This window comes from Trichosurus vulpecula, chromosome 6 (assembly GCF_011100635.1).
Source record: "Trichosurus vulpecula isolate mTriVul1 chromosome 6, mTriVul1.pri, whole genome shotgun sequence".
NCBI lineage: Eukaryota > Metazoa > Chordata > Mammalia > Diprotodontia > Phalangeridae > Trichosurus > Trichosurus vulpecula.
In genome coordinates this window covers 203,099,834-203,122,891 of record NC_050578.1, presented here as the reverse complement: position 1 = coordinate 203,122,891, position 23,058 = coordinate 203,099,834, and the positions used below count along the sequence as shown (strand labels likewise).

Here is a 23,058-nt window from a genome sequence, read left to right as displayed (position 1 = left end):
ATGAAGGTTCGAATCTCATCTCCACCTCTTGCTAGTCAGGTGGCTTCGGGCAAAGACTCTTTTCCTCTCTGACACACTATTCCTGAATCTGTAAAATGGGAAATATGAAATAAAAGAATAAGAACATGTATCCGAGAGTGCTTTGTAATCTATAACATGCCCTCTGGATTTCAGCTACAGTTATTATTAGTGGTGATGATAACAATAGCACCCCCAATGGTGGTGAATTGGAATGGTTTTATGAACTTTGTGGACAGAGGAGATGCATCCAAGCTGCTAGGAGACTATGGACTTCAAAATGATTGAAGGTTAAACAGAAAGAGCTTGTTGGACAGTGTTAGCACAAATAGATGGAACAATAGTACATGAATAATTCAGTCTGCTTTTCCAGGGGGAGGGATTCTCTTAAATGAGTCTAATTCTCATTCCCAAGTGATCACAGTCTGAAAATCAGCCTTGTAAAGTGCAGTTTTATGAGTTAAATGCATCACAACAAACATAAAAGGAGGTAAAGGGGGTAGCGGGAGGAATAACTTGGGCCTATAAACTAAAATGTTACTAACTAGAGTTTAGAGTATGATCTATGGAACTGGGAGGGAAACGATCACATATTCAGTGACTTTTTGACAGTGTTGTGAAATGAGTCTGTTGTGGGCAGATGGCTGCAGGGACTTAGAAATCAGCTCTGTGTTTTTTCTTCTACAAATTTCATTTAATTAGCAAATTCCACCTGTAAAGAGGAATATGTTTCCTCCATTTGTGAGATTCTCAGCCATTCTTCAAAGGCCAGCCTAGCTACCCCCTCCTCCATGAAGCATTCCCTGATTTCCCTCCTCCCACCCCAGAACTGATTTCTTCCCACTCTGAACTTCCACACATTTTGTATCTCTTACTGTATTTTCATAGACTGTTATGTATTACAGTTATACGTACAGTGTCTTGCCAGACTAAGATTCTTAAGGGCAGCAACCATCTCATAATTGTCTCCTCCATGGAGTGCTTTGCAGCTAAGAGATCCTCAATTAATACTTGAATGGAAGGAGTGCAAGTGGGGAACAACATGTCACCCATTTCTTAAGACGTTGTATGAATGCCTTCTCTCCATAGTTGTTTTTTTTGGCAAGGTGATCAGGGTCAAGTGACTTGCCCAGGGTCACACAACTACTTACTAGTCAAGTGTCTGAGGCTGGACTTGAACTCAGATCCTCCTGACTCTAGGGCTGGTGCGCTATCCACTGTTCCACCTAGCTGCCTAGTTGTTAATAACTCCCAAATCAGTTTCCAATATAACAGAGAAGAGCATCATTTTCTCTAGAGATGAAATTCCCAAATACTTTTTAAACCTCGTTTTTGTTGCTTTAATTCCATGTGCTGTGAGCCAGGGATAGTTGCTTCAGCCCTCGAGAGCTGTGTTGTGTATTCGAGGGCCAAACGTGGTGCATGAAATTAGTCTTTGGAAGTAATTAAACTTCCCCCTAAGTAAATTAGAAAAGATAATTAATTGCAACCAGCTGGGATACATTTATAAACGACAGTTGATTCTTTAAGCAAAATGTGCTTGATATTTTATAAAAGTTAGCACACCAAGAACACCTACCTACCATATTTGAGTTCTATTCTCCCAGCTTGAGGGATATCCCAGGACACTGAGAGAAACTGCATATCCAAGAGTTGACCAGCTGTGTGTGATTTTTCAAAAGATCCTGGGGAAGAGGAGGGGGTGCTGCATGGCTAGAGGCAGATGGTCCCAATCTCCAGAAAGGGTGAAAAAAGTGGATTCTCGACTAAGTTTGTGATCTTTGATTCCTCACCACTTTCTCTTGGATGATTTGTCTGGTGGTTTATTAAAGGGATACTTGGTGAGTGCTTAAAGAGGGAAGTGTGGTGTAATGGGAGGAGAGCTATATTTGTGGTCAGAGGATCTGGATGTGAATCATGACTGTGCCAATGACTGATTGTGACTTGAGACCAGTCACTTAAACTCCATGGGTTTCAATTTCCTCATCTATAAAGTAAATTCACTTTTAATTCTATATCTACAATCTTGTAGTGTCATGAGATAACATGGATTCATTAATAAGAAGACATTTCAGAATGATTTCATTTTGGCAGTGCCTAAACTGGGGAAGGCAGTGTGGCTTAGTGGACGGAGGACCAGCCTTGGAGGTAGGAAGACTTAGGTTCAAATCCTCCTTCTGACCTCTAACAGTTGTGCAAGCCTGGACAAACTGTTTAATCTCTCAAAGTCCTTAGGTTAAAAGTCACAGGGGAGTTTCTGGTCTATGTCAGTGGAAAGGGTTCTCATACCAGGAGTTGTTCATATTGATAAAGTAATGGGTCTGGAACCCTCATGTCCCCTTTCTCCAACCTCCCCCACTTACCCCAACCCAAAATTGGTAGGTTAGAAGATGTCTGTTCCGTAGATATGGACAATCTGGATGTGATTGAGATATTTTTCAAAAGTTTCTCAAGATGGAGAGACATGTCTACCTCCTTAGCTACAACATCTTTATATCTTTTGGTTTCATTTATAGCAAAAATGTTCAAATTAGATATGAATCAGTTGCTCTGGTAAGGTGTTGAGTTGTTGGACATTGGACCAGAGTGTCATCTTTAGAATACCAATAGTTAATGTTTACAGGCAGTCTAAACATTATGCCTGCCTATGTCCCCTCTACTCTATCAGCATCCTGATAGAAGCAGAAGGGGACTGAAAACTCCAGGACTGGAGGTTATTTTTCATTTTTCTTAGGTCACCATTGCCAAAGGATTTGTCTCCCAATGGCTCGCCTTGTATTAACAAGTTTTTTCATCCTGAGCTAAGCTGGACCTTGGGTAGCAGAAAAGGTCAGAATCTTTGTCAGTGTGGTAGAACCTGCCAAAGCTTATCACTCATGGCGATAGCCTTTAGGAACCCTGAGTGACCCCCACGCTGTAGTGAGGCATCAGGATTGTACTTTTATGGAGGTGGGGCTAATAAACAGAAATAGAAAAGTCTGGAGAAAGTGGAGAGTCGTCAGTGGAAAATGATGAATGCAGTTTTGGTCACATTGACTTTCCATGCTGGTAAAAATAATGTCCCCCTTTTAAAGAGAAAAGATGCCCCTTGAAATGGTTGTTTGAGTCAGATTGCTAAAATACCAATCCCATTATCCAATCTCCATGTTTTATTCCTAAGTTCGAAATACAAAATGACCACATCTTTTGAACGATTTGAGAATTTTTAAGAGGCAGTATGGTGTAGTAAACAGAGTCAAGATGACTTGGACTCAAGTAGTGCTTTTGATACATGCTGGCTTCATGACCCTCAGCAAGTTAGTTAACCTTTCAGAGCCCCCCAGGCAACTTTCCAACTCTTTAAGTTGCACAGAGGTGGATAGAGTTTGCACACTACAATTTGCCTCTGCCAATGAAATCATAGGTCATCTGAAAAGATAGGGTTAGGATATAAGAAACAGTTCATGGAGAGAGAGCCCCAGGGATTTTAGGTACTGATCCAGTGGAAGAATTGCAGTCCCAAAGGCCATCCATGTCAGCTGGCAATGGGGAATACACTGCATTACCAGGCCCACAGACTTGTAATCAGAAGCACTGGATCAATACAACCTCACATTAGCAGCAATTAGAGGTAGCCAGGCCTTGAGTAGCATGAGCCTTCTGCCTCTATCTGTGCTGCTGGGCTTCAGATGGGTTCATAGAGGTTGCAGCTATAATTGGGGTGCTCTAGGTCTCCAGAAGAATGCATTGCCCCGTGCTTACAGCCATCGAAGTGGTTGAAGATGGAGCAATTGCCCATAATTGTCATAATGGCAATGAGAGTGGTTAAAACCTACAGGCAGGCCATCATTTTGCCTCTGGAAACACCCTGTAATCAAGCCGAAAGGCCAAGTCCATTAACCTATTGATAATCCATTCTCAAACCAGTGCCTTTGAACAGCAGGCTTCCAAGATAAAAGATGCAGAAAATTGCTCTCTTATTGGACTCTTAACATCTGGCTATCTGCCTTCTTACTTCGGAGAGATAGGTCGTTATGGCATCGACATGCCATGCGTGTCATTGAATTCAGAATGGATTAATTGACTCATAGACTTTTAGAGTCTGAAGGAGCCTTACAGATCATCTTGGCCAACCGTCTTATTTTACAGATGAGGAAACTGAGACTAGAGAGGGGAAGTGGCATGCCCAACCAGTACACAAACTCAGATCTTTGGATTCCAAGTCTAGGACTCCATCCATTGCACCAAACTGCCTCTCTTTGCTTGAATACTGCCCTGTGTCTATGAGGGGCTCTCTGTGTAATCCTATCCTCTGAATCCATTTTTAACATAGCAAAGGATTAACAACATAGCATTCTGATTAATCGAAAGCATGACTTATCCGTTGTTTTTCTTGTGCTCCTGTGTTTAGGAAAACAACATCAACAAAAAACCAAAATAAAATAAAAATAAGGTGATATCTACTAATCCTTATAATAGCAGTTGACATCTGTCTTGTGCTTTATAGTTAGAAAATGTTTTACACACTTGGACGTGGAGTCAGGAGTTGGGCTCAAATTCTACCATATGCTGTGGTAAAGTCACTTAGTATCTCCAAGTTCATTTCCTCTTCATCTATAAAATAGACAACGTCGCATCTACCATAAGGCTGTTGAGTGAGTAAAATGAGATTGGAAACGTAAGGAGACTGCTATTTAATCCTCATAACAACTCGGGAGTGGGAGGGTTAGGCGTGATTATTACCCCAGTTTATAGATGAGGAAACTGAGGTATACAATTGTAAATGACTCACCCAGTGTCATATAACTAATTATTGTCTGAGGCCATGTTTGATCTCAGGTCTTCCTAATTCTAGGTCCAGAGCTCTATCTATTATGCTAGAACCAAGACAAAACAGTATCTGGTTTCAAGGAACTTAGGTTCCTTATACCAAGAGTTTTAACAGACACAAAGAAATAAGGGAATATTTAGGTGGCATGGAGTACTAACAACTGAGGTGGGAGAAATAAGGGAAGGCCTCATGGATCTGCATTTGGACTCGAAAGAAGATGTGGTTTTGAAGAGGCAATGATGAGATGGAAGGGAAGATCAGGAATGAGGACCAGCTCGTGCAAGTGAATGGAGGTGGGGAGATGGAATGCCAAATTTGCCAGAAACCTCCTTAGTCTGGTTTGACTGCAATGTAAAGATTGTCAAGGAGTGGGATGGGAGGGAAGGGAGGAGAGAGACAAAATCAAGATGGAAAGGTAGGTGGGAGCCAGCTTGTGGAGGGCCTCGTTTTGTTTTTAACAGAACAACAATTTTTATTTCAGTGAAATGTTAAGAGAACAAAAACCATTTCACAGAATCACAACTTTAACAGCCAATTGGCTGAAAAACATGTGCTTGATATTTATACACATAACAATATGTCACTAGGGACTTGAATCCTTGTGAGACCTACTCAGCTTGGCCTTTATGCTGAAATCCAATAGGTACACTCTGCTAGTATATCTTATTGTCTTTTTCCAGAAGTAGAAGCAATACTTTATCATCCATGCAAGATTAGATCTTATTCAGTAGACTGTATTGGTAATGATAATTGTTAAATATTATATTTATGTAACATTTTAAAGGTTAAAAATGCCTTCCACACAATATCCTGTGAAGTATAGCATACATTATCCCTATTTTAGATATGAGGAAACTGAGGCCTGTAGACGCAAAGTAAGTTGCCCCCAGTCACACAACTAGAAAGTAGAAAAGCTGGGATTCAACTTAGGTCTTTTAAGTCTTGGTCTAGAGCTCTGGCCACCCCAGTCCAGAGCCTCTTCACTTCAAGCCTACTGCCTTTTATTCTTTTCCCTTCCATGCACCCTCTGTTCCAGCCGGTCCAGAATTCTTCAGCATCCTCTGCTTACTTCTTCCTGTTACATGTGAAATTAGAACTAAATATATTAACCTTAAAAGGCACTCCCTAAGATTTAGAGTTGGAAAGGATATTAAAACATGGAATTTTAGGGGTGGAAGAAACCTCCTCCTCTTCCTCTTCCTCCTCCTCCTCCTCTTCCTCCTCCCCTTCATTTTACCTACAAGGAACCAGGTAAATAGAGGTGAAATTGGGCACATACATTATAAGTATCAGAGTCAGAATTCGAAGCCAGCTCCTCTGGCTTCCAGAGTGCCAATTTCCATACACCAGAGGTGTCCAGCATGCAGTTCTCCCAAATTTGGACCAAACCAGATTAAAATGTAGTTGGGAGATATTTAACAAAAGAAATAAAAATGCAATAAAACACAGATAGCATTACATTTTAAAGCTATGTCAAATTTTGGGCTGCAGGGATCCTTATGTATGGATTAGTTGTCCCTACACTATGCTATCAACTCTTTTCTCCTTCCAAATCATTCAGATAGGTAATAAGTATTCATTAAAGACATATGGTGTTCAGAACATTGTGATTTGTGCCAGAGAACATAAAACATTTAGATAAGACTTTGCTTCTGTTCTTATAGATTATTAAAGGAATATTATTATTATCATTATTAAGGGACATACAGAGAACTATGAAGTACCCAAGGTTACTTAGGTAGTAGGTCAGAGCTGGTTAAATATAAGGAAGATCTTCTTAAATATTAAAGCAGGATTAAGTAGAAAGGGACGTGATTTGGGGCAATTGATTTCCCTTCTCTGAGATTCAGCCTCCTTCTCTTTTAAGTAAAAGAGTTAACCTAGATAACCCTTCTAGCTCCATTCCTCCCTGCCCCGTATTTAAGGAAAAATTCTTTTTTTTTAAATATATATTTAGTTTTCAGCATTGATTTTCACAAGTTTGAATTAAAAATTCTTTCCCCATTTCTACCCTCCCCCCACTCCAAGATGGCATGTATTCTGGTTGCCCCATTCCCCAGTCAGCCCTCCCATCTGTCACCCCACTCCCCTCCCATCCCCCTTTCCCTTCTTCTCTTGTAGGGCAAGATAAATCTCTACGCCCCATTGCCTGTGTATCTTATTTCCTAGTTGCATGAAAAAAAATTTTTGTTGTTGTTGTTGTTTTTGAATGTCTGTTTTTAAAACTTTGAGTTCCAAATTCTCTCCCCTCTTCCCTCCCCACCCACCCTCCCTAAGAAGGCAAGCAATTCAACATAGGCCACATGCATATCATTCTGTAAAACCCTTCCACAATACTCATGTTGTGAAAGATTAACTATATTTTGATCCTTCCTAACCTATTCTCTTTTATTGAATTTTCTCCCTTGACCCTGTCCCTTTTCGAAAATGTTTGTTTTTATTACCTCCTCCCCCTGTCTGTCCTCCCTTCTATCGTCCCCCCCTTTTTTATCTTCTTCCTCCTCCTTTCCTGTGGGGTAAGATACCCAATTGAGTATGTATGGTATTCCCTCCTCAGGTCAGATCCGATGAGAGCAAGATTTATTCATTCCCCCTCACCTGCCCCCTCTTCCCTTCCTACAGAACCACTTTTTCTTGCCACTTTTATGAGAGATAATTTACCCCATTCTATCTCTCTCTTTCTCCCTTTCTCAATATATTCCTCTCTTATCCCTTAAATTGATTTTATTTTTTTTAGATATCATCCCTTCATATTCAACTCACCCTGTGCCCTTTGTGTGTGTGTGTGTGTGTGTGTGTGTGTGTGTATACACATATATGTATATATACCTACATTTACACACATAGACACACACATATGTATTTATATGTTTACACACACACATTATATATGTATATATATATGCATATTCCTTTCAGCTACTATGATATTGAGGTCTCATGAATAATACACATCATCTTTCTATGTAGGAATGTAAACAAAACAGTTCAACTTTAGTAAGTCCCTTATGATTTCTCTTTCTTGTTTACCTTTTCATGCTTCTCTTGATTTTTGTGTTTGAAAGTCAAATTTTCTGTTCAGCTCTGGTCTTTTCACTGAGAAAGCTTGAAAGTCCTGTGTTTTACTGAAAGTCCATATTTTGCCTTGGAGCATGATACTCAGTTTTGCTGGGTAGGTGATTCTTGGTTTTAATCCTAGCTCCATTGACCTCTGGAATATCGTATTCTAAGCCCTTCGATCCCTTAATGTGGAAGCTGCCAGATCCTGTGTTATCCTGATTGTTTTTCCACAATATTCAAATTGTTTCTTTCTGGCTGCTTGCGGTATTTTCTCCTTGACCTGGGAGCTCTGGAATTTGGTGACAATGTTCCTTGGAGTTTTCTTTTTGGGATCTATTTGAGGAGGCGATCTGTGGATTCTTTCATTTTCTATTTTACCCTCTGGTTCTAGAATATCAGGGCAATTCTCCTTGATAATTTCTTGAAAGAGGATATCTAGGCTCTTTTTTTGATCATGGCTTTCAGGTAGTCCAATAATTTTTAAATTATCTCTCCTGAATCTATTTTCCAGGTCAGTGGTTTTTCCAATGAGATATTTGACATCGTCTTCCATTTTTTCATTCCTTTGGTTCTGTTTTATAATATCTTGATTTCTCATAAAGTCACTAGCTTCTACTAGCTCCAATATCATTTTTAAGGTAGTATTTTCTTCAGTGGTCTTTTGGACCTCCTTTTCCATTTGGCTAATTCTACCTTTCAAGGCATTCTTCTCCTCATTGACTTTTTGGAGCTCTTTTGTCATTTGAGTTAGTCTATTTTTTAAAGTGTTGTTTTCTTCAATATTTTTTTCAGTTTTTTTTTTTTGGGTCTCCTTTAGCAAGTCATTGACTTGTTTTTCATGGTTTTCTTGCATCATTCTCATTTCTCGTCCCCATTTTTCCTCTACTTCTCTAACTTGCTTTTCCAACTCCTTTTTGAGCTCTTCCATGTTTTTCTTGGAGGCTTTTGATGTAGGCTCTTGCACTTTGTTGACTTCTTTAGGCTGTATGTTTTGGTCTTCCTTTGCACCAAAGAAGGATTCCAAAGTCTGAGGATGAATCTGGGTGTGTTTTCACTGCCTGGCCATGTTCCCAGCCAACTTACTTGACCCTTGAGTTATTCGTCGGGGTATGACTGCTTGTAGAGCAAAGAGTACTTTGTTCCAGGCTTGAGGGGATACGCCATTGATTTCAGAGCTATTTCTATACAGCCAGCTCTGCCACCCCAGCACTCCTCCTTCCTCAAGAACCACCAGCCTGGACCTGACGCAAATCTTTAACAGGCTCTGCACTCCTGCTCTGATCCGCCACTTAATTCCTGCCACCACATGGGCCTGGGGCTGGAAGTAACTGCAGCTGTAGTTCTGTAGCTGCACCTCCCCTGCTGCCCCTGGGGCAGTGGCTGAACCGAAAACTCTGTCCCCCGCAGCTTTTCCCACTAACCTTCTCTGTTGTCTTTGGTGTTTGTGGGTTGAGAGGTCTGATAACTGCCACAGCTCACTGATTCAGGGTGCTAGGGCCTGTCCTGCCCGGCTCCTGGTCTGGTTGGTCCTGCTGCCTCCCACGCTGAGCTCTGTTCCCCTCCGCTCCATGCGTGATAGACCTCATCCATCGACCGTCCAGGCTGTCCTGGGCTGGATCCCTGCTTCCTTCTGTTATTTTGTGGGTTCTGCAGTTCTAGAATTTGTTCCAAGCCATTTTTATAGGTTTTTGGAGGGATGTGGTGGGGAGCTCACTCAATTCCCTGCTTTCCAGCCGCCATCTTGGCTCCACACCCAGAAGTCAGGAAAAATTCTTAATAGCTAAAACAACCCCCAAATGGAATGGGTAACCTCAAGAGCTAGTGAAATCCTTCTCACTAGAAGCCTTCAGGCAGTGCCAGAAGGACCGCCTAGCCAAGGACACTGCAGAGTACTTTCCTGCTCAGATAGTTACACGGACTGGTTGGATGCCCTGGAAGGGTCCCTTATAGTTCAAATCCTGCTCTTCTTTGACCTATATCTTCCCTCAAGGCATGTGTAGTCTAGCTAAGGTCAAAACAAACATTGAAAATGATCAGAAAACCAAGGGTTATAAAGCCTGGGAGTAACAGCTCAGGGAATGTGTGCAATAATCAAGCAAGATTTTACTGAAGGAGGCGACACAAACTGAACTTTGGCAGATGAGAGGGATTTGATTGAAGAGAGGGTGCAGATGAGGTAGACCATTCCGGAGACAATGAATAATATGGACAAAGTTAGGAAGACAGGAAAGTGTGGGATGGGTTCAGAGGCTGAACAGTGGGTAGAGCAGGACACACATGTATGAGGAATAAAGACTGATAAATTAAGGTTAGAACCAGACCAGGGAAAGCTTTGGATACTCAGCTAAGGAGATTGGGCTTTATTCAGACTCACTGGGAACAGAGGTGCTCAGACCACATCTAAAATATGTTTTTCAGTTTTGGCCTATGCATATTAGAAAGGAAATTGATAGGCGGGGAAATACAGAGAAGTGTGGCCAGGGTAGGATATATACTTGAAACCATTCCACAAAAGAACTGAATGAAGGCATTGGAGATGATTAGCTAGGAAAGTAATAATGATGATAGTAATGACACAATTACAGTGCTTCACATTTTGCAAGGTTCTTTCCACACATTGTCTCATTTGATTCTCAAATAGCTCTATAAAGTTTGGTACTTAGGTGGTACATTTTACAGATTGCTTAGAATGGTTAAGTGAACTTGACCAATGTCACATAAATGTTGGAGATTATATTTTTACCCAGAAGTTTCCTGGGTCCAGGTTGAGTACTGGTTTTTACTACACTAAGATTTATGACACTAAGAATACCTCTGTCTTTAAATGTTTAAACAGCCTTCATAAGGAAAAGGGATTAAACGTGTTCTGCTTGGTCCTTAGAGGAGAAAGAATTGTGTGGAAGTTCCAGATCAGAGTTGTCCAACACTAAATTGGACCACTTTGGGCCTACTAAGCTCACCATCAGTAGATGGTCTTTCAGAGAAGTTTATTTGTGAGAGATATTGCAGGGGAATTTTCTAATCAGATGAAGGTTATATCTCTGATAACTTTTGAGATCCCTTCCAGCTCTGAGATTCTGTGATCTGGGCTGGAGCAACATGCACACTACAGAGAGGGCCAAAAATTCACATATCTCAAGTAATTCAAGCCATTACCTTGAAAAAATTAGTTCTTTTCTTTTTTCTCTTTTTGTATTTCTGTTAGGAAATGGAATATTAATTGGCTCATTTGATCATTCATCAGGGATGGTTCTTTATTGGCCATAGCCCAGAGAATCCATCAAGTCTTCCTGTCATCAGCAGCTCACAAAAGAAGGCATTTTCTCCTACTGTTCCATGTGCTCTGTTTATATTTGATGTCTTCTTCATTACTTAATGTCTGATCAATTCTCCATCTCTCCCAATGTGCAGACAGCGTGACCAATTTTGTTGGGTCTTCAGAACCCACTGGAATCACCAAAAAGCAATGGCTTTCCAAAGGAAAATGGAAGGAAAGCTAAGAAACAAACACCAGGAGGGGCTCAGGCATGGTTTTGGAAATTATCTTTATGAAGAAATTTTTTACAGCACCTCTTTTGTAATTGTACAGTTCAAATGGCATCCATCCCCATGATCCCCAAATCTAGGCACCAGTTGGGCTGACCCTCAAATTTGCCTTGCTTATTCCTCTCTCCATCCCTTAGCTAATAGGATCATAGATCCAGAGCTGAAAGGGATCTCAGAGGTTATCTAGCCCACCTCTTTCATTTCATAAGTGAGGAAACTGAGGCACATAAAGAGTAAATGACTTATCCAAATGGCAGAGGTAGGATTTCAGACTAGGTTCTCTGACTCCAAATCCAGTGTGCTTTCCACCATACCATATTTCTCAAGAAGGAACAAAATAATGTGGGCTCATCGAGGATGTGAATCGGGAACCTCTCATACCCAAAGTGCTTTAGACCCTCAACCTAGGACATCCTGGACCCACCCTCCTGCTCATCCAACTCTTAACCTAGATTTCAAGACCCTTTTCAAATGTCGCCTGCTCCATGAAATTTTCCACAATTTCTCTGGTTGTTCACTATCTGTTCCTCTATTGAACTCTTGTGGCACTTAGCATTTATGTTCTTCATTTGGTCTTTATCACAGGATTCCTTGTATGGTCATTTGGGTATTTTGTTGAGACTGTTCCTTCACTAATGCCTTACTCCATTGACTCATTCTGGCCTGGAGCTGGCCATCCATTGTTGAGAGCAGCGCCAACAGAGCATGAGAAATGGCAGGCCCTACCAAGATGGAAAGGCTTTGAGTCCAGGCTTCTCAGTGGAATGTAGCTGTTATTCAAGGACCAGCCTAACTCAGTGCCAAGAGCTCATCACCAGAAGGTGGTGGTGGTGGTGGTTGTTGTTCTTCTTCTTCCTCTTCTTCCTCCTCCCTCCTCCTCTTCTTCCTTCTCTCTTCTTCTTCTGCTCCTCCCCCTCTTCCTCCTCCTCCTGCTGCTGCTGTGACTTTTCTCCTAATCCTATCCCCAATAGCTCATTATTTTATGGCACTTTACTGATTACTAACCACTTTCAACATCTGTCCATCCTTTGAGATATGTAGGATAAATGTTATTATCCTCATTTCACAGATTGTCCCAGGTTCTGTGATAATCCACTGTGATGTATGTAAAGCACTTTGTAACAGTCTGCACTGTATCATATAGAGATCGTAATACCTATAGCAGAAACATATCTTAGAGGCCATCTAGTTCAACAATTGACACCGCCCTCATGTAACATCGGAAGAAATTGAAGTCCATACAGGGGAAGTGACTCACCCAGGGTCACACAGACAGCAAATGAGTCAAAGACTGGTCTTCTCACTCTATAGTCAATGCCCTGCCCAGGGCACCAAGTTGGCTTTACAGGTGTCAAGAGAACAAGATTTAGTTATTACGGAGTAATAATTGAACATATGGAAATACACACAGTGCTGCATCTCAGGTAAATGTGAGCTTTTGGTGGTGGTGATAATGATAATGATATCTATTAAGACTTGCTGTGGCAGCCTTAGGAAACTACATCCCAACACGGAATTGCTTTTTTTACAGGACAACTCACAGAACCAGTTATTATCGCTTATCTCTTAGGAATGAAGGCCTCATGTGGTCCATCTTCCTCATTTTACAGATATGGAAACTAAGATTCAGAGAAAAAGGTATTATATAGTATGTATCTTCAAAAGTGCCTAGCATGACACTGAGCACAGTGTTAAATGTTGACTGATGTTAGGGTACCACACTTCTGGAGACCCATTGAATTATAAGCACGCATTAGGCCAGTTATCTCCCTAACTCTCTAAAGAGTCATCTTCAGTTTGATGACAGATTGGACACTGCAGTAATTATTTTGACAGTCTTAACTTAGTTTATTTAATTTAGTGATGTAGCTTGGACTGATACTCAGTTTTGGCTAAAACAGGACAAGAAAGCTACTTGAACACTTGCCCTAACAGGGAATTCTCTACTGGAGAAGGAAATCTGTTTCTCTTTTTGCATAGCTCTAATCCTTCTACTGAACAGAAGTCTGCCTCTCTGTAACATTTACCCATTCTTTCTAGTTCTGCCTGCTCAAGTCATACAGAACATGTCTGATCTCTCTTCTGAATGACAGATCTTCAGATATTTGAAAACATCTGTTGCATCTTCTCTTAAGTCTTTTCTTCTTCTACATAAACATAGTTTAGAACAGAGATATCAAACATACAGCTTGCAAAACTCCAAAGTAGCATCGGGCTAAATTGTAATTAGAAAATGTTTAACAAAATAAATAAAAATATAGTACAACATATGTAATGTTAATTTGTGGTTTTCTAAGTTAATATGTGGCCTGTTTTAGAAGGTCATCAACATCTTGCAGCTTGGTGTAGCTACTACTCCAAAACATGTTCCAATTTGTCAATGTACTTCTAAAATCTTAGCACCTAGAACTGAACACATATCACACCACGATCTCACTAGTAGAAAAATACAGGTCCTTTCAGTTTTCTGGGCTTTAGTTAGTTCATTTCCAATTGTACTGCATATCTCAAGAAATTTCTGTGATAATTCACTGAGATGATGTATAAGAAAAACATAGCCAAACTCAAATATAGAGTATCCCAAAAGTTTTAGTACTATAGCTTAAAATGCCCCGGAGGCTTTTGGGATACCCTGTGCTTCTGGCCCCTCATTTATTGTCTGCCTTCTTCCATCTCCATAATTTTGCTCATGCTTCCCTTTCCCCACCTCCCACCATACATGGAATGGACTCCCCACCTACAGCTTCCATCTGTTGAAGCCTCTTCCTTCAAGGCCTAGATCAGATACCACCTTTTCATAAGCCTTCTTTCACTCCCTTAATGTAAATGTCATTTCTCTCTTCTCCAGATTCTCATGGTGCTTTGCCCAGATATCTCTTTTGGTTTTATTTCTCTGTTATATCATAGCTATTTGGTCATACATCTTTCCTTTCATTTATGTTGTAGCTACCATTACAGCCGTGGGACCTAATTTGAACATAGTGCTCATTCCATATTTGTTGAATATATGTTGAATGAGTGAAAAGAGTAGGGGATTGGTAGTGAGAACTATCAAGTTCCATAGCATCCAGTATTTGTATCTTTATCACAAATATAAATCCTTCATTGGTGGAGGGAACCAATATCTCTTGAGAACTGTAAAATCAAATATCTTTCAATGAAACATAATGGTAATCTGTTGTATGTGTTACTTGCCAATTTAGAAAGTATATTATATTTATGATCATCTCATTTGATCCTCACAATAACCTTGTAGGGCAAAGCCAGTATTATTCCCTTTTTACATATGGAGAAATAGAGATTAAAGGATTTGCCCAAGGTTATTAGTGGCAAAACCAGGCCTGGAATTCAGGTGCTCTGACTCCAAAGGCATCCAGAGATCTTTCTGCTATATCATATTTCCTTTCTAATGCCTGAAGATGGGAACCTGAGTAGATTGTTGGAGGCAGCATGGAGAAGTACCAAGAACCCTGAACTAGATGACATAAACATAAGTTTAAATTCGAGTTAGTGCTGCTCAGTGGCTGTGTAATCTCAGACAAACCACTTCACTTCCTCATCTACATAATCTTAGATTTAGAAGGAATATGAGAAGAGTCATTTAGTCAAACCAAAACATCCCTGCAACAACATGGCCAAAAAGTGGTCATCTAACCTATATTTAAAAACCTCCAGTGAGGAAACCTCCACTTCCCCATCCACAAAATGAGGTAGTAAGAGCAGATGCTATCTAGCTCTAAATACGGCGGCAGGATCTATGACCCTCTACACAGGCCCCCACTTCCCTTATCTGTCAAATTAATAGCTTACATTAAGTTTCCTTCCCCCTCTAACTCTAGGATCTGAGGGTATTTCAATGCCTCAGAAGTTGATAATCTTTGAAAAGTACCAGACTTTTTTGGACGGCGTTATGCAAATGCCAGGGACTATTTATTTTCTGTTTTCTCCCTTCCTGATGGTCCTGGGTTTACAGAATAGCCCAAGGTCATCCTTGGCTTCCAGATGGTACGCCTACCCCTTAACCCAGTTTCTCTCCAGACATCGTTGACATCAAGCCAGCCAACATGGAGGACCTGACTGAAGTGATCACGGCCTCAGAGTTCCATCCCCACCACTGTAACCTCTTCGTCTACAGCAGCAGTAAAGGATCCCTGAGATTGTGCGACATGAGAGCATCGGCCCTCTGTGACAAGCACTCCAAGCGTAAGTGGCTGCCCCTTGCGACATTGCTCCAGTGGTCTTTGTCCTCTTGCCTGCAGGGATGGCGGCCAGGGTCTTAGGGGTCCCAGGGATGGCATGATCTTAGTCTGGGAAGACTTCGCAGCTACAGCACAGATACCAAACCATAATTAGATCTTCCTTGTGTGCAGAAGGGAGAGTTCGTAGACACCTTTGTTCCTTGTGTTGCCCCCAAGATCTTGATGTTAGTACATGGCTGTAGCACAGGTGTCTGTACTGTGAGGATGGGTAGGGCCAAGACTTTGCCAGTTACCTTGTATCCATGGAAACACACAGTCTTTATTATCTAGCATTCTGAAGAACCATAGAGTGTTGCTGCTCAAACTGACTTGAGAGATCACTGACCCTAGACCCTTCCCCTGTCCCCTAACCCTGATGGCGGGTACGGTACTAACTAGTGCTTCTCCTCATTGCTCACAGCAATGGCAGCGTGACCCCTCCCCCCCCCCACAAGGTACTTCTAGCTCTTGAAACGACTACAACGAAAGTGGCATCACCAGCAATAACCCACATTTATAAGGGCAGCAGAATGATCTAATGGAAAGACCCATGAAAGTCAATTCAGAAAACTTTGCTTTAGGTGCCAGCTTAGACTTTTATTTAGATGATGTACATGGGGAATAGAGGGGAAGGGCAATTCACTGGGGCTTTGAGATTCAATTTATCTTGCCTGTAAAAGTGGGAGAAGAGGTCTACTATAGTGTACAGTATCTACCACAGTGGATGGTGGCAAATTGCTGAGCTACACTGGGTGAAGAAGTTTCCTCTTCAGGTATTCCCTGTACAAATGAAAGCGTGGCTCCGGTCTTAAAAAACGGGGATAATAATATTTATATAACCCAACAAATAAGGTTTATATCAGAAAGGATTCATCATACTACATGAATGAATAAATAGTATCTTAAAAGTGAAAGATCAGTCACATAGAGTTAGGTATAGGACTGTGATTTCATTGGTATAAGGAGCTCCCAAGTGGGGAAATTTTCTTTACTTATGCAGATCATCACCTTCTCCTTAGCCTATAGTCTTACAGAGTTGTCTGGGGCACTGAAGAGGTTAGGGGACTTGCCTGGGGCCACCCAATAGTTTTTGTCAGAGGCAGGACTTGAATCCAGATCTTCCTGGCTTTGAAGCCAGCTATCTTATCTACCACACCATGCCTCCAATTCTGAGTAAATATAAGCTATTAATTATAATAATTAAAAAATAAATTATATTATACTTCAATAGTTACATAATAACTAAGGATACTATATTAATGACTATAATAGCTCGTACAGTACTTTCCTTCGCACAAACCCTTTGTGGTAGGTAATATAATTATTATACTGATACAGCTAGGGCATTTAGATAGTATAGTGGATAGAGTACTGGGCTTGGAGGCAGGAAGACCTGACATATATTAGCTGTGTGACCCTGGGCAAGTCACTTGTCTGCTATTTGCCTCCATTTCCTCATCTATAAAATGAATACAGTAATAGTACCTACCCTGCTGGGTTGTTGTGAGATAATATTTGTAAGGTGCTTTGGAAACCTTAAAGCACTATATAAATGCTAGCTATTATGATATCAAGGGGGGCATTGCCTATATTGACTGGAACGTGGTGGGTGAGAAAGAAAGGGTGGAATCATATTGTGAAGGATTTTAAATACCAAAAGAGGAGCTGGTATTTTATCCATCAGGTAATCAGGAACTGCTGCAATTTTTTGAGCAGGGAATGAGATTGTCAAACTTGGGCACTGATCACACCACTCATCAATACAGTGCTTTATGTGAGTTTCAAGTCCTCCGTAACACTAGCTGGTCTCTAGTAAGAGCCATATCCTTCCTAGCCTTCTGCTTGTCGGAATCATTATACACCACCAGCCCAATTGCCTCCTTTTCTGCATAGGCCCTGTGAAGTAGGAATCGGGGAACCCCAGTGGGTGAAACCTTAGGGGCAGTGGAACATTTTGAGGGTTTTTTCTGTTTGTTTGTTGTTTCTTACCCTTCATCGTTTAAGAAATGGACAGGAAAGGACAATGAAGAGAGACAGTTTGATAATATAGTCAAGTGCAATCAGCCCACTAGCGTTCAGAGAAGGGGGTATATGCAAATTTAAATTGTTTTCAATCAGTGTCTGGGAAAGAGGTGATCTAAGTGCTATCTGTATATCAGTCAACTTGTCCTACTCAAGAGGACACTTGTCTGTGTAAAATAGATATGTGTGCCTTCGTTAAAATCTTCTACCAGTAGCCTCATCATGGCATGGAAGGAGGCTTTGGTTTTTCAGAAGCCATGTCAATAGAGTATAAAACTCTAGAAAGTCCTACCAAGAAGAACTATCCACAAAGATAACAACAATAAAAGTAGCTAGCATTTAGATAGCACTTTGGGCAGCTAGGTGGTGCAGCAGAGAGAGTGCCAGGCCTAGAGGCAGGAGAATCTGAGTTCAAATATGGCCTCAAATGCTTACTAGCTGTGTGACCCTGGGCAAGTCATTTAACCCCTATTTACCTCAGTTCCTCATCTATAAAGTGGGGACACACTTGAGACAGAAATGGCAAACCATTCTATTATCTTTGTCAAGTCAGACATGACTAAAGGACTAAACAGCAAGAAAATTACACTGTAAGTGTTTGCAAAGCACTTTACCAATATTACCTCACTTTGTCCTCACAACAACCCTATGATGGAAGGATGGAAGGTAATATCATCATCATCATCACCATCATCATCACCATCACCATCATGAAAACTGAAGCCTAAAGAGATTAAGTCATTTGCTCATGATCACACAGCCAATGAATATGGGAGGTAGAATTTACACTCAAGTTTTCCTGACTCTATATCCACTATGCCACCTAGCTGCCTTATGACTAAGGTGTGAGTCAGTTGACAAATGATCTTTTTGCTACCCCGGGTGCAGTAAAGTGGAGTTCAGAGGTGTACCTCACCAGAGGGCTGTCCACCAGGAGGGGATGGATGAATTTGTTTTGTAAGAGCACCCTATGAAGATCTTTTACTAAGAAAGCTTAGAGGGGCCAGCATGGTCTAGTGCAGGAATGACATTTTTAGAGTTAGGGGACCTAGACACCCAGTTCTTATTACTTGAGCAACCTCAAAGTCACTTCTCTCTAGGCTTCAGGTTTCCCCACCTTGTAGTTGTAAAAGAAGGGATAGGATGAAGTGATTCCTAAGGTCCCTTCTAGCTCATCCTGCTGAGGTACTTTGGAGAAAAAGAATCTCACAGGAGAAGAAGGGGTGGGTAGTAGGATTGTAATACACATCAATGGAGAGAGTATCCACACCAAGAAAATTACAGGTTTTGCAAAGTAGTCAAGTATCATATCACTGCTGAAATAGATATTAGGGCAATAAGTGGACCCAAGACAGCCTGTGTGGACCTGGGGCATGTTTTCTGATACCTAGTTCAGGGGTGGGGAACCTGAAGCCTTGAGGCCATATGTAGCCCTCTAGGTCTTCAAGTGTAACCTTTTGACTGAATCCAAATTTCACAGAACAAATCCCCTTAATAAAAGGGTTTGTTGTGTAAAACTTGGGTTCAGTCAAAAGACCACATCCAAGGACCTAAAAGGCCACATGTGGCTTCAAGGCTGCAGATTCCCCACCCTATCCTAGTTTTTCAGCATTTCTCCCGACTAAAGTGTTAGAGTGTGGTTGCTGATCAATCACTCACAGATTCATAGACCTTCAGATTTAGGAGGTACCTAAGCTGTTAACTTGTTGAACCCCAAACTTCAGAATTTCTAGTGGCCTAAAGAAATAAAAGGATTGGACTGAATCTCAGACCTCAGGCCCTCCAGGACACAGAGATATGTACCTCTTTCTGTGGAGAGCCAGGCACAGTGAGGGAAAGTTCTAGTTTGGGGTATGTATGCGTGTGTGTAAAAACCCATCCATTCACATCACAGAAACAACCTACTTCATGGAATGCTAGTACTATTACCACCCCATCTGGCAGTGTTGGGGTCAATGGGTTGAATTGGAGGTAGAATCAGGGAAATGGGGTACAACAGGGTATTGAGGTGCCCTCCACAGTGTAGGGATATCTCTACTGTGCTGAAACTCCCAGTATCAGTGGGTTGAATTGGTATAATCTACCTCCAGCACATGCCCTTAGGCTTATAGCCTCACCATTATATTTTGGTCTTTCAGACTCTGATGGGCCAGTCTGCCAGTGTGTGGTAGTGAAGTAGAGTGAAGTCAGAGAGCCCAGCTAACTCTCTGAGGTTTGGGCCTGCAGTCTTAACTTCAATACCTTTCTCCCCTTGTGTCATGGTTGTGGCACAAGAGCCTATCTAGGCCAGTCCAGAATCACTCTTTGGTTCCAGAGCCCATAGACAGCATGCACCAGAATCAATGATCTTTTGACTGAATCCAAGTTTTACAGAAGAAATCCTTTTATTAAGGGGATTTGTTCTGTGAAGTTTGGATTCAGTCAAAGGGCTGATCAAGTCATTTAATCTCAGCTTCCTCAGATATAAAATGAGGGGGTTGGACTAGACGACCCCATGGTCCTTTAAAGCTCTAAATCCATGATCCATGAACTCCTGTCATTGAACAAAACTGAATATTCTTGACTGTGGTTCTTCTCACTGCACATCTTTGCCTCTTCTCCAAAGCCAGGCCTTTTTCTCTCTGACTCAGAGCCAACCTCTGATCACAACTGATGGGGATGGGAGGTAAAATTCTTGGCTCTCTTGCAAGGAAGAGAAAGCATTTTATGCCTGGAGGGAAAGCAGGGCCTGATGGATATTGATTAAACCCCATTTTCCAGACCCATGAGTTAGAAAATAGCCATTTAATGTAACAAGGCTACTTGGACCTGGAGTCAGGCACTTTGAGCTCGATAAGCACTGATAAGGTCAGTTTATAGAACCTGGAGGACATAATAGGGAGAGAGATTGAACATGCTGGCTCAGCTGAACCCACCAAGAGGCATGTGCTGTGATAAGCAGGGAATCTATGGGACCATGAATAAAGCGTAAGCAAAAAAAAAAAAGAAAAGCGAAAAGCCATTCTGAAGTCACAGGATCCCACACAATTTCAGGTGCAAAGGACTTGACTTGCCATCTGGTCTAAACTTTGCCCCGCAAAGTGTCACCACTGCAATACAGCCCACGACTGGTTGAGCTCTTTATTTTGGCTTGAGCCAGACATCTCCAGACGCTACCCTATCCTTCAAGGCATAGCTGAAGTCCTCCTTCTTCTATGAACTTGGAATCAAGGCAAATGGACTTTTGTGTGACTGCAGGCTAGTGACATTCTAAGCCTCAGTTTCCTGTTCTGAAATGGGTGTAATGAAACTTGCCCTGATCATGTCATGAGATTGTTGTGAGTCTCGATGGAGACTTTTGATGTGCAAGTGTTTTGGCAAAAGTATAAAGTACTTTGTTACTACTTGGTTAGCACCATTTTCTATCAGTCAGTGACTATATATTAAGCACCTATAACATACAGGGAATTATGAGGAGTATATAGAAGTTAAAAACATATTTCCTATTCTTAAAACACCTTGGTGATGAGGAAAGAAACTTGGATTCTGAAGACTTTGATTTCATTTCCGGATTCTGACACTTTCAGCTTTATGACCCTTTGCTAATCCCATCATTTCCTTGGGCCTCAGATTATCTGTGAAGTAGAAATAATTATACTTGCATTACCAACATCCTGAGCAAAGCATTTTATCAACTGGAAAATGCCTGATATAAAAAGGGGAATTTTTAGTCTTTCCTCTAGTTGGAAGGACAAGGGTACTGATGTTCCTATTTGTTCTATCCTTTCTTAGACTAGGAGGTCCCTTTGGTGGGAGGTTTCCCTGTAATCATAGACAGCCTCTCCTTCCCTCATACTTATCTTTGGTTTCTTAGGCAGTGTTTGTTTCTACACTTCTCTTTTCACTCATACCCACTGAGCAGCCAGCCATTAACGCTCAAAGTCTCCCCCCAAAACATACTCTTTCCTTGGTTTTGCTGATCAATGCAGCAAGGTAGCTTAATGTATAGGACTCTGGACTTGGAGTTAGGAATAATTGAGCATTTCTTAGCTATGTGAACCAGGGAAAATTTTTAACCTCTCTCAGCTTCAATTTCTTCATCTTTAAAATGAGGAGAGTGGTAACATCTAACTTGTGATTGTTGCTGTAAAGATCAAATGATATCTATAAGGTGCTTTCTAAATCTTAAAAAGGTGTTATTGGTGCTCTTTATTGGATCATCATTATCATCACCATCATCATCATCCTTTGAGCATTCTCTATGTCTTTCCCAGAACAGTTTAGATAAAACAAAAAATAGCAGGAATCAATTTGCTTATTACTTTGTGGATGATTTGTTTGCCTTTAAATCTTCCAAACTCCTCCGGACCTTGCTGGCAACCTTGGGTTGCCTTTGGGTAGACCCAGTTGACATTGTCTCTCACCTCCACTCAGAGTGGAAGACTGGCAAAAAGGGAACAGAAATAAGAGGATCTGCCCTTTCAATGCTGAATCGTTTGCAATGTCTGCCTTACTGTCAAGTGGACCTCCAGAGGAAACATCTCAAACTATAAAAAAAATCTTGTGGTCCAATATATTGAAAAAACTCAGACTCATTATGTCAGTTCCTGATACTGTCTTAAAGAAGCTCAGCTTTCTGATATTGCCTGCCATGCCTTTTGCTCTCCAAACCTATGGTAATACTGTTTGGGATGGGGCAGGTAAGACACCACTAGGGTGATTGAGTATCTTCTAAGCATGCTGAATCAGTGGAGGGGGGAGGCAAATTATCAGGGGGAGGCAGAGCATAGTCGCTGAAAAGCTAGGTGATAAAGAGGCGGGAGAGTCACCTCCAAGCCAGAGATTTCAAAAGAATTGAGTGTGGCAATTCCCACAGGATGCCACTGTCCAAGTAAGAAAGTCAAGTGTCAGTTGAGGAGATGAGAAATAGAGGAATCAATCTCCTCACTAATTAATGGTTTGGGTTAATAGAGCCATTGATCAACCCTGTCTTGGATGTTGCATGTTGGCTCGACCTTGTGGTTTTCAAAGGGACACCTGAACAGAGACTGCACAGTTCCCCATTAGGAAATGTTTTCAGCATGCCTAGAAGTGGTTTAGGGTATTGCTTTGGGTCAACAGTATTTGAAAAACAGCCATTTCCCCACTTCTTTTTCATAAAATGCTATTGTAGGGCAGACACACTCTGGTCCTCTCTATGTGAGCCAAGCTATTACATCTTCCTTTCAGGGTTCTAGCAGAGCCTGAGGGGCTTCTTCTTCTCTACTGCCATCAGTTTAAGCCCCCGTTAGCTGTGTTTCCCCATTCGTTGTCCATCCTTTATTCTTGAAGAGACCCGATGGCATCATGAGGGTGACGTCTTGACTTGTGCATGAATTGGGTAAT

General features: G+C 41.4%; 1 protein-coding gene across 3 annotated transcripts in view; it reads left to right on the top strand.

Annotated features, from left to right (window-relative positions):
* The window catches only part of PPP2R2C (protein phosphatase 2 regulatory subunit Bgamma), a 393,716-nt gene that overhangs the window by 332,749 nt on the left and 37,909 nt on the right, over positions 1–23,058 (top strand). For all 3 annotated transcript variants that reach the window (XM_036763511.1, XM_036763509.1, XM_036763510.1), the window contains one exon: positions 15,473–15,637. In XM_036763511.1, coding sequence (XP_036619406.1) covers positions 15,473–15,637 — 165 coding nt within the window. The remainder of the gene's footprint in view (positions 1–15,472; positions 15,638–23,058) is intronic.